Raw genomic sequence first — 11,332 nt, 5'->3', positions numbered from 1 at the left:
AACATTAGGAAGAACTTCCTGAGAGTAAGGGCTGTTCGACAGTGGAAAACACTCCCTCAGAGTGTAGTGGAGTCTCCTTCCTTGGAGGTCTTTAAGCAGAGGCCCAGGATTTCCTCTGCCCCATCTAGGATTCGCCCCTTCCCTCCTGGAACCTTCTTCCCCCGCGAGCAAGAGCCATCACTTCTTTAACCAGCTTCAAAACAGAGTTGAAGACCATCCTGTTCAGAGAAGCATTCCCAGGCATTGCATAACTGTCACTTGCTATTTGATGTTTCTTTGTTGTCTGTTTTATTGAATCATTTCCTGTATTGCTATGTATTATAATGTATTATCCTACTAGAAAGGCCCCTTCCCCACCACCACTCCCTTCTCCTTTTGTGTCGTGTCTTTTTAGAGTGTAAGCCTGAGGGCAGGGAACTGTCCAATTAAAAAGATTGTATGTACAGCGCTGTGTAAATTTACAGTGCTTTATAAATAAAGGTTAATAATAATAACAATAAAGAGGCTAGATGGCCATCTGTCGGGTATGCTTTGATTTGGATTTCATGCATGGCAGGGGGTTGGACTGGATGGCCCTTGCGGTCTCTTTCAACTCTATGATTCTACAATTCTATGACCGGCATCCATAGTTTTTTGTGTGGTTTTCGGGCTATCCGGTCATGCTCTACAAGAGTTTTCTTCCTGACATTTCGCCAGCCACAGATGCTGGCAAAACTCACAAAACTGCAGATCTCTGGATTCTGTAAGATGGAACCATGGCAGTTAAATGGTGTCAAACTGCATTATTTCTACAGTGTAGAATGCACCCTTACTGAGAAATTTAAGCATTCAGTGAAGTTTCACAGCCTTGCTAATCCTCGTAAACAATTTCAGTCTACCAACCATGAAACCGGTAAGTAGTAGTAAGAACTTGTGGACACTTATAATCAAAACCCTTGATTAAAATTAAAAACAAAAACAAAACCCATTTTACAAATAATTTTAATTGCCAAAGCAAGATAATACAATGCACTTTAATCCAAAGCATATAAAACTGTTTTATTGTTAGAAAAAGCTGGCAGTAGTAAAAAAAGAAAAGAAAAAAAGGACCCCACCTGCCATTTGTACATTCTGTTACATGTGAGATTGGTTAAGAACACACAACACAGTATATAAATCATTCAGACATCCACTTCACCAGGAACTTGATCGTTTTTACAGTTCTTTATGGAACAATTTTTCAGTTTTCCAGTGCAGTGATATTACATTCTATCTGGACAAACAGTTATGTATCACTGTACTCAATGAAGCCGCTCTAATTTAGCCTGCAAAGATTTGAAGTTCCCTGTAATGGTCTGTACAGCTAGTGTTGGACTTATGGACTGCAATTCAACAAGGTAACAGCTGACAGCATCCAAGCAAATATTTGTGAATCGCCGTCTAAATGTAAAGAAGAGAAAGAAACAATTAGCAAAGGGCTTTGCACAAAAACAGGCAGCCTCTTCCTCTTCAGTCAGGCGTCATAATCAGTAGTGATCAAAAGGAGAAGCAGGCTTTGCCAGATCTGAGCAACCACTGACAATGGAAGGTATTTTTCAAGCCTAGTTGCTGTGTGCAAATATGAGAAAGAATGGGTGGTGGCCCTGCCTACATTTTGCTTTGGGAGACAGACTCTTCTGAAAGTCTACACAGTCTTAAGGGTAGCAATGTGTTTCACTCATTGTATCTTCTCTAGTGAAATGCCAGCAAAAGTGTATATCAGGACTTAGTGTGACTCTAAAATTCAGGATCCGCCTCCTCCCCTCCCTGCTGTAAATCTGTGCGTCAGTACATACAACTGGTCATCTTTCCAAATATAGCCATATATTAATCACCGGCAGCCATGAATACCAAAGGTAAGTGCATGGAATTTTCTCCTAGTGGATAAGAAAGGCTGGATAAGAAAGGACACAGCATTCTGTCTCTGTTTTGTCAGTGTTTTCATTTCTCATGCTGGCTGTGGAAGAAGGCTTCATTTCTTTTGTGGCTGATACAGACCACAAATAACTGGCAGAAATGTAGTATTCTGTTCAACATGGAAGTATAACATGCTGGTAGTAGAAAGACAGCATTATGTTTCCTCCTCCTCAGTCTGTTATTCTTCTAGAGTGTTTTTTTTTAAAAAAACATGTAAAAGAGCCTCGTTTGTGACAGGTAAATAGTTTGTAGACTAGTAACTTTTGGCACTAAGTAACAAGGCCATTGCAAATTCTAAGAGAGCTTGCTTTCTATTATGACAAGTTTGACTGAAGCCATTGTGGTTTTCATCCCTATTATTCATATTTATTGTGATATCAAAATATCAATATAAGCAAGATTCCCAGCATCTATCAAGTCTATCTACAGTATTGATTGGCTTATCTCAAAAGTTACCTCTCAAAGGCAAGAACTTTGTTAGGGTCTTGTACATATCCTGATAATAATACATGAATGCATTCTAAGAGATGCAAAGGCTTCTTCATTTTGCTCCAGAATGGATCCTGTAAAGAAAAAAGATTCAGTCCGATGAAGCCTGAAATGACTTATGTAACAAATAAGTTAAAAAAGAAATCCCTGAACTTATTCTTCATTCATAGCTTCCAAAACCCTATTCAGATCTTAATCCTGTCTCTGACTGCCCTAACTGTATTTTATCTTTTCCCTATCTGACTCCTACCTGACTGTTTATTTAGCAGACAAGCTTTAGTTTGTATTTCCGACCTCAGACCCTCTTCATAGCCTCCTCTAACCAGGCTTGCCCAGCTTCTCTCTTCACAGTGATACAGGGTAGAAATCATGTGTCAGACTTTGGCGTGTTACAGACGGGCCTAAGAGGCGCCGTCCTTGCGACGCGATTACGCACGAGGGGCGGCGCTTCCGGACGCGCCTTGCCCCTCGTGCGTAACCGATACGTCAAGATAGCGGCGTCCTATACAGATGGGCGCTGCCATCTTGACGTAGCGGATGCTCTGCATCCGCATATCCCAACCCGGAAGAGACATCACGAGTGCGCGCTTTGGCACTTGCGACGTCTCTTCCGGGTTGCCGGAAGGAGCGTGATTTTTGCGCTCCTTTTTTGCAGCGCGGAGGAGTCGCACGGTTTGGCTGCTGCGGCTCCTCCACGCTGCAACCGGCAGCAGCCTGAGACCGCCCCTTTTGGGTGGTCTGTAACGGGCCTTTATTACATCAACAGCAAGCCCTAGATCACTTGTTTTGGTGGCGCTGTTGTGCCTTTAAGTTATTTCTGACTTATGGCAAACCTAAGGCAACCCTATCACAGGGGTTTCTTGGCAAGTTTCTTCAGAAGGGGATTGCCACTGCCATTCCTGACACTGAGAACATGTGATTTGCCCAAGGTTACACAGTGGGTTTCCACGCCTGATCTGGGATTCAAACCCTGATCTCCAGAGTCATAGTCCATTACATAAACCACTACACCACGCTGGCTCTCTTTGGTGGAGGTAGGAAGTTAAATCTGTAAATGGGAGTGGGAGAGAGAGACGAGTGGAATTTTACCTCTTTCTGAAGATGTGGGATCCTGCCTCAAGCCCTGGGGAGGCAAAGCTCACCTTAGACACACAGGGAAAATGAGATGTGAGGAATGGATTAAGTCCAGCAGATACTGCTTGTACTTTTTACCCTCTGAGGCCAAAGCAGTGTTGGTGGGATGAAGGGGGAACCTTTCATCAGCTACTGGGCATAGGCACAATGGAGCAATGCCTGCTTATTCTTTTCACTTCTTTCCTTTCTCAACCAGAGCAAGGTAGGCTTCCTGCAATCCCTGTACAGTACAAATTATCTTCCTGCATTCTCCTCAATGTGAAAGTGACACAACCTCTTACTTATTTCTTTCATACTGCCTAAATTTGTGTCCCAGAATGCTACTTAGTTGTGGAAGACAAATGCTACTTCATTCATTTATGGAAAGTCTCTCTCTACGGAGCTTATGGTCTTAGACAACACACACAGAGTAAACTACTCTTACATCAGAAATGGTAGTTCTGAATAATGCTGCTCACTTTCAGTAGCAGTGTTATCTGGGAGAAGGTATACTGCAAAATCAATGGGGCTACTGCTTATGAAGTGTAGAAGCAAGAAAGAGCAGTTGTTCACTGAGAAGAAGCAGCAGGGGATGTTTTATCTGTGAATCTTTATTTTCTTCTAGAAATCACTCTGAACATCTGTAAATAATGTTTGGAACAGAATTCCTTTCCTCCTCCCTATACCTCATTGCATGCCTAACTTAATACTTTCCAGAGTTTAATCTGGTAGTGGGGGGGGGGGGGGGGGGGGCGTAACCAACCAGCATATACTGGAACCCAAGGTTATTCGCTTCTGTTTCTTCCAGGAGAGAGAACAGAAGGGAAATATACTTTCAGCTGCTGCTTTGCATGAGGACTCTGAGCCTTTACAGTAAACTTCTGCTAACATGTTCATAGTGTCTCCCATATGCAAGGCCGGCCCTAGGTATTTGGCCACCCTTGGCGAGAAATATTTTGGCACCCCCCCCCCCCCGGTAGCCCCTCAAAGTGTAGGAAAAATATAGGATATGATGTAGGACAAATTGTAGGACTTTCAAGAAAAATGGAGGACATGACCAACTAATAGCCAAAAACATTAATAAAAAACAATTCTCAGTCATGTTTAAAATGGAAGACATTTTGATATTCTTCATCGATAGAAGGTTGGGAGGTACGTGTGGTTTGTATGTTGGACTAGGACTCTGGAGACCAGGATTCAGTTCCCTGCCCATTGGGTGACCTCAAGCAAGTCACACACTCTCAGCCTCCTCAGGGGAAGGCCATGGCAAACCACCTCTGAACAAATCTTGCCAAGCAAACCCCAGGATAGGTTTACTTTAGGGTCTCCATAAGGTGGAAAACAACTTGAAGGTACACAACAACAAATAATGAGTACTGTACCTTTAAGTTCAGTGGAGGGTCCAGCATGGTGTAGTGGCCTGAGTATTGGACTAGGACAATGGGAGACCAGGGTTCCTTTCCTCCCACCTTCTTCCCTTCCCTTCTTCCTTTATCTTCCTCTTCCCTTCCTCTCTTCCTTCATTCTCTAGTTCTCCCTGCCTTCTTCCCCTTCCCCTTCCCCTCTCCCTCCCTCCTTCCTTATCTTTTTCCTTCCTGCCTGCCTTGGTCCAGGGCTGCCCACCTGCCGCATTGGCCGGTGGGAGTCGGACGTCGCTCTCCACATGTTCAGAAGGCTTCTTGCTCATTCATTCTTACCATGGCCAAGGAGGAGGGTAATTCTCTTGGGGACGGGAGGGGAGGAGGGACCCCAGAGGAGGTGCCTGTGGCAACACAGTGGGTAGGCAGCCCTGAACCAAGGCAGGAAGGCAGAAAGGAAGGAAAAAGAGGAGGGAGGGAGGGAGGAAAGTAAGGTGGCAACAAAGACAGAAGAAAGAAGGAAAGAGAAGTAAAAAGAGGAAAGGGATGCTGCTCCGCTCGCCTTGTCCTCCGGTCTCCAGCTGCTCTCTCTTTCTCTCTGGCCTCCTGGCTCCTTTGTTACCCCGCCGTGCAGGTGCACCCTACATTTTGCTGCCCTAGTCGGCCGCCTAGCTCGCCTATATGGATGAGTTGGCCCTGCCCATAAGAGAGCAAGGTGAAGCAGTGGGAGACTTTTCATTGTTTTTTGGTACCAAAGCACCAAGTCATCCCCTTGCACTTCTGACAAGCTTTGGAACTGACTGTTTTTAAGAAAGGACTTTTAATGGTCTGCGGTGTGCTTTTTAATCTTTTAAAGTTTTAATACATGTTTTAATTTTTTAATGATACAGTTTAACTACATTTCAATAACTATCCTCTGGCTCCCTTGAGGCTCAGTTCTGATAAAAAGGTAAGATTTGAAATAAGTAATTAAAATAATAGCAGGTGCAAGAATGTTACATAATTTCAATTAACTCTAAAGGTAAAACTGCTTACAGCAGAGAAATGCAAATCCCTAAAATGTACAAAGTGTGACACAAAAATATACTGTTAAGTAAATGAGCAGAGCTATATCTAAATGATGTATTAAAACCTTACCCACTCATTTTTAATAATATGAAATCTAATAACAGATGAACTTTAGAATAGATTTTGAGGTTTCTCACTTACCCGTGCTTTGAACAGTTGATCATATACTTCAAGAAGTCTTGGTAGAGGCACACCAATTTCTTGCATTGTGTAAGTAACAAACCCCACATCCCAGTTCAAAGAACAAACTTGCTGCTCTAGATACTGCACTAAGAAATCTGAGAGGAAAATGATCAGGCAGTGAGATATTTTTTCTATACATTCTTCAGACCTACAGAAAAAACATAAGCTGACTTTTTTTTTCATATGCACTCTTATTCAGATAACCTTTAGAAAGATAACCTGTTGTACCATAGACTAAAGGCTTGGTTAAAGAAAGTATTCAAGACAGAAAACAAAGCTGCCCAATGTCCATACACCTTTTGAGTACCCAACGATTACACCACTTTACAGTGAGCAAGGGGTATAAAGTCTTTTATTCTAGGCAGAGTTCAAGAAAGTTCCAAAATGTGGTTTATTCAATTGCAGTACCCATTTATAGACACATGGGAAGACAAATTACTATTTTTTACACTTCAGCTATCATCTGACTTCAAGCATTGAGAAAATCTAGCCTTCCAGATGCTGTTGGAATGCAACTCTATGCTTACTGTGGCTGATCAGAGGTACAAGCCAATAATAACTGGAAGGCCACAAGCCTCCCTCTCTGTTCTAGATTGTGTGTGCATCTGAAATATTAATCCTTTAGTTCCTGTCTTCCATGGGTCTTTGCTTACACATACTTCTGATTGTACTCCAAATAATTCAAAGTTGGTTTTGAGCGTATGTATTTACAAAATATATTTAAACCACTGCAGCTTTACATCATCATTGCTGACTTTTCAAACATTCAGGCTGTTGCCAGTTGAAACAGCTTCGACTGTTAACCCAACTTCTCCAGGGTGTGAGTTTTCTAGGCTCCCTGCCCCCATGTGTCCTTTTGTTTTACTATCTTCCTAGTAATGTGTGTTACTCCACCATCCCCTGACACTGATTATAGATTTCATGCTCACTAAGTCCAGGCTATGCCATCAGATGACAAGATGCATTGGCACTGATCTAAAATGAAAAAGTATCTGGATCCTTCCCATATATCCCACATCCACCCACCTGCATTCTAGATCTGAATCAATATTATTGGATTTCACAGTGTCCCGAACAGTCCTAACTTGAATTTCATACCTAAAGGAAAATAGCGAGGTGTCCCAGCATAGATTTTTCCAAGTGTTACCATCTTCAGACTAAGAGCCTGCATTCTATCAGGAGCACTCAAAGTCACACTATCACTCAGCGCTGAAAGAAAAAAAAGATACTCTTTTGAACCTTTACTTTTATATTGATTCCATCATTTCTTCATTACACACTACATATGAAGAACAAGATGAAGAACATAGCTAATCAGCAAATTGATTAGGACTTTTGTTCAATACCTTCCACATTTTCAGCTTTGATTATTCATGGATTTGATTAATGGTTCTCTCTAGTAATCATGGATTTGATTAATATGTTCTCTCTAGGAATCTCTGTATTCAACTTCTGGCAGATGTTGACAATAGAGTTCTGCTGGAGGACCTAAGGATTCCTAGAGAGGTGTTCTCTTAGATAAAAAAAAATTAGTGTCCTGCACCCCTAATATGGAGAATATGGAGGGGCCCACTGTATTAAGTTAAAGTATTTCAGGAAAAAAAACTGTTTTTTTAAAAAATACACTATGTAATTATATTCCCAGGATGAGCTCAATGGAATGCTGAGGTGCTAGGACCTCAATGAACCAGGACACCTACCTGTGTTGATACCTCCTCTGGGTTTTCTGAGTCATTTGAGTTGTAATTTAAAATTTCCAAAAGAGACTGTTATTTTAATTTCTTCCAATGCCCCCGCAGATACATCCTTGAAGGTTTCATGAGAAATTTAGAGTTGTGGCTGTTAGCCACATACTATTATCAAGTAAGACTACAGTCATGGACTCAATAGGGGGACCTCCACCTAATATTTTGTCAAGGGCCCTTCAAATCTGGAGCCAGCAATGGTCTATGAGAAGTTATTAGCTTTACCAAATGCCATTCAGCTGTAGATGGGACTTTGATAAAATAGTCCCTAGTTAGCATAAAGTTCAAAGAGCTTCACATACATTTTTCTGGTAATCTCAGGAAGTGTCAAGCCAATTGCTTATTTCTGCTCTCAACTACAGAGGGATATTATCTCTATTATAATAACAACTCAAGTAGAACCATCTACACAGAGGCCACTTCATAATCAAGGTTTCCACGCTATGATAGCTGTTCTTTCTGAATTAAAAGATTTCATATTGGAGGGGGAAATGCATACCCCAACTAATGACTACCACACATATGCATCATTTTGTATTGTATACATTCCAGCTACTGCATTACAAGTTGTACCTACCTTTCTCAATTATTTCTTGCCAAAGGGTCTGCACCAAGATAGGGTCTGAATGACCAGCACAATGTATAATGGCTAGTTTACACTCAGAGAGCTTGAATGGATCAGCAAATTCCCCATACAGCTGCAGTTAAAAAATCACATACAATGAACGCAAAACTAATTAGCAGGTATCTCACATCAATCAAGTATTGCAGGTACTGAATTGTATTTCCAAGCCAAATATTCAATAAAAATGGGCAGGCTATAAACACTTGAACAGTCTATGAAGTGAACAGCCTATGCAAGCTTTCAGCAAGAGAGCTCCACAACAGAAATATGTAATGTATAGTGTATATACTCATATGTAAGTCTAGAAATTTTAGTCAAAAAACTGACCGAAAAAAGCCTGAGTTCACTAATCCATGGGTCAATGTAAATACTGCACTTTAACTCTTATTAAAAAAAGGAACCTTCCCTGGTGAAAGGCAACAGTGTAATCTGTCCTGGATGAACTGACTACCCTCTGTTCTCTCATTCATCCAGCCTTTAGAGTAAGCAAAAACAGTTTTGCCTGCTGGAATTTTATAAATTCTTTGGCATTGTTTTCTTTTCCTTCATCCTTTTTTAGATCCTTTGTTACATGCCCCTTGATTTATCCATGGGTCATATCAAAATCCATTATCTTGGCCCCAAATCTACCCTCAACTTACATCTGAGGTCAACTTATAGTCAGGTATATATGGTAAATTGTTATTTTTCATAAAGCACATCACAGAAAAGGGGGTGACTGTAAACAACAGGCCAGTAGGCGAGAATAAAAATGATATACTGAGAAGGTAGAATAATTTTTATCAAAAAAAGAAATGTAATAGAGCAGATACATATACTTAAAATAGGAGCCTGACTTATTTGAACTATGCAGCAAAGCCTGTGTCTTGCTATTTAAATTTACCTTGCTAATTTCCATCAGCTCAGAATCCAGCTGAGAAATTGCATCTTGCACTGAGGTATGATGGGAAGATTGACGGTGCAATGCTTCTTGTATTTGAAACTGTATCCTGGCAACCTAATAAAAAGAAAAGTTAAAGACAAAAATCAGTGAACACCAGCAAGCTAGAAGCAAGTCTATTACAAATTATTAGGCCTATTATAATAACTATATACACAGTAAATACAACATGATCTCTTAACAGGACAATTAAAAAAGCTGGCTTTCCCTTTTCAGCTCAATCATGAGGCCTAGCAACTTATTTTAAAAAGAAAGATTATACAGAAAAGCATTTTTGAGACCACAAGCGGTCCTTCTCTAGCCCATGTTAATATTAATGCCATCTACATATACTGTTTTACTTACTTCCATTTTCTCTTCCAATTCATGTAAAAATTCACCATCTGCAGCTATTGGTGATATGGCTGTAGAGCTCTTTGCACTCAAAATAGCACGTGCAATATATTCAAGACGCTGCTGAAGTGAAATCTCAGTGCTGTTAAAATTATAAAAGCATGTGACTAGTACATAAACAATGCTCACAACAATGTTATCTGGTCTCAGTTCTTGAAAATATGGATTTTTTAACTCTATCATTCCTTTTTTTGAGAACATACTACATTTGCATCATATTTGCACTGATTCCTACCACTGACCCCTTACTTCATAACTGTCTTGCATCTGTGGCCAACTCTTCTATGCTCTCTAGTAACAGACATTCATCAATGGACGCTTAGTTTTACATGTGTCATATACAGCTGCATGATCTGATGAATTCATCAAGTACTCACCAGTTTCCGCCCTCAATGAATCTTATGCAAACTCAGCAACCCACACACAGCTCACCAGGCAGCTATGTATGATGATCCATCAAAGGAATCAACAGGATTATTTTTGCTGCCTTTTGGTAATGCACACAGGAAGGTTGTCTAATATTAAAGAACCCATAACACCTGGTTGTTGGGCTTGCTCAGCTTGGTGGATCACACATTGTGAATGCCTTGCTTTTAATGACTGGTTGTGTCATAAAACTTCCTTTGCAAAAATTGTAATGTAAGAAAATAAACAAGACAGGATGTATTTCCATAGTAGAAGGATTCACCAATTAACTATCTACCCTTACCTGTGCATGTCTGCTAGTTTTGCCAGCACTCTGGCTGCATTACTGAAACTTCTGTTCTTTTCAAAGAACCTCCAAAGCAGATCCATATAGCGAACTTTGTTTTGATCAACTTTGGCCATACGTGTCAAATATGGCTCCAGAAAGGGAGAGTTTACCTGCAGGAGTTCAAGGGGGGGGGGGGAGATGAACTTTCAATTTCCTATTGCTATATATTATACATTTTTACTACAAAGAGTACTTTGCAAATATGAAAAAAATACATCAAAAACTCTATTCATTTATTTTATTTGTATCAAGTAAATGATGTTACCTGTAGCAGTTTATCTGGGAGATCAGCTTGGATCAACCATCCATAAAGAGCGATACTAAAAAGTTCATCTGTGGAACGCTGAGACAATTTTAGCATTTGTTCAAACTAAAAGTAAGAAACAAAGACAACTTGAATGCTATTTTGACTGTTTATGGTTGTACAGAATACATAGTCTTAGGATATACTATTTCTTTTAAAACTATATTTAACTCTACATTTTATTATACTTGTCCTAGGAAACATTTCCTATACCTCAGTTCATCTTTGAAATTCTTCAGGTGAATGTTACTGATGTTATTATGAGACAAAAAGAGTTTGCAAGAATGGTATGGCATGTATGCATACTGGATCTAAAGACTTCGAACATGTATTCCTGTTGGCAACTCATTTCATGTCATTAACAAATGTATAATAATAATAATAATAATAATAATAATAATAATAATAATAATAATAATAATAAT

The 11,332-nt window shown here is 40.2% G+C and overlaps 1 protein-coding gene across 1 annotated transcript in view; it reads right to left on the bottom strand.

Annotated features, from left to right (window-relative positions):
* Window positions 1–965: 965 nt before the first annotated feature.
* NUP155 (nucleoporin 155) overlaps window positions 966–11,332 on the bottom strand; it is a 43,271-nt gene continuing 32,904 nt past the window's right edge. Inside the window, exons 27-35 of the mRNA XM_042453393.1 lie at window positions 10,869–10,973; window positions 10,559–10,713; window positions 9,802–9,931; window positions 9,400–9,513; window positions 8,469–8,589; window positions 7,245–7,355; window positions 6,105–6,241; window positions 2,392–2,498; window positions 966–1,419 (exon numbers count right to left, since the gene is read on the bottom strand). Coding sequence (XP_042309327.1) covers window positions 1,281–1,419; window positions 2,392–2,498; window positions 6,105–6,241; window positions 7,245–7,355; window positions 8,469–8,589; window positions 9,400–9,513; window positions 9,802–9,931; window positions 10,559–10,713; window positions 10,869–10,973 — 1,119 coding nt within the window. The 3' untranslated portion in view covers window positions 966–1,280. The remainder of the gene's footprint in view (window positions 1,420–2,391; window positions 2,499–6,104; window positions 6,242–7,244; window positions 7,356–8,468; window positions 8,590–9,399; window positions 9,514–9,801; window positions 9,932–10,558; window positions 10,714–10,868; window positions 10,974–11,332) is intronic.

Source organism: Sceloporus undulatus, chromosome 2, assembly GCF_019175285.1.
Source record: "Sceloporus undulatus isolate JIND9_A2432 ecotype Alabama chromosome 2, SceUnd_v1.1, whole genome shotgun sequence".
NCBI lineage: Eukaryota > Metazoa > Chordata > Lepidosauria > Squamata > Phrynosomatidae > Sceloporus > Sceloporus undulatus.
This window is presented reverse-complemented; position numbering and strand designations above follow the sequence as displayed.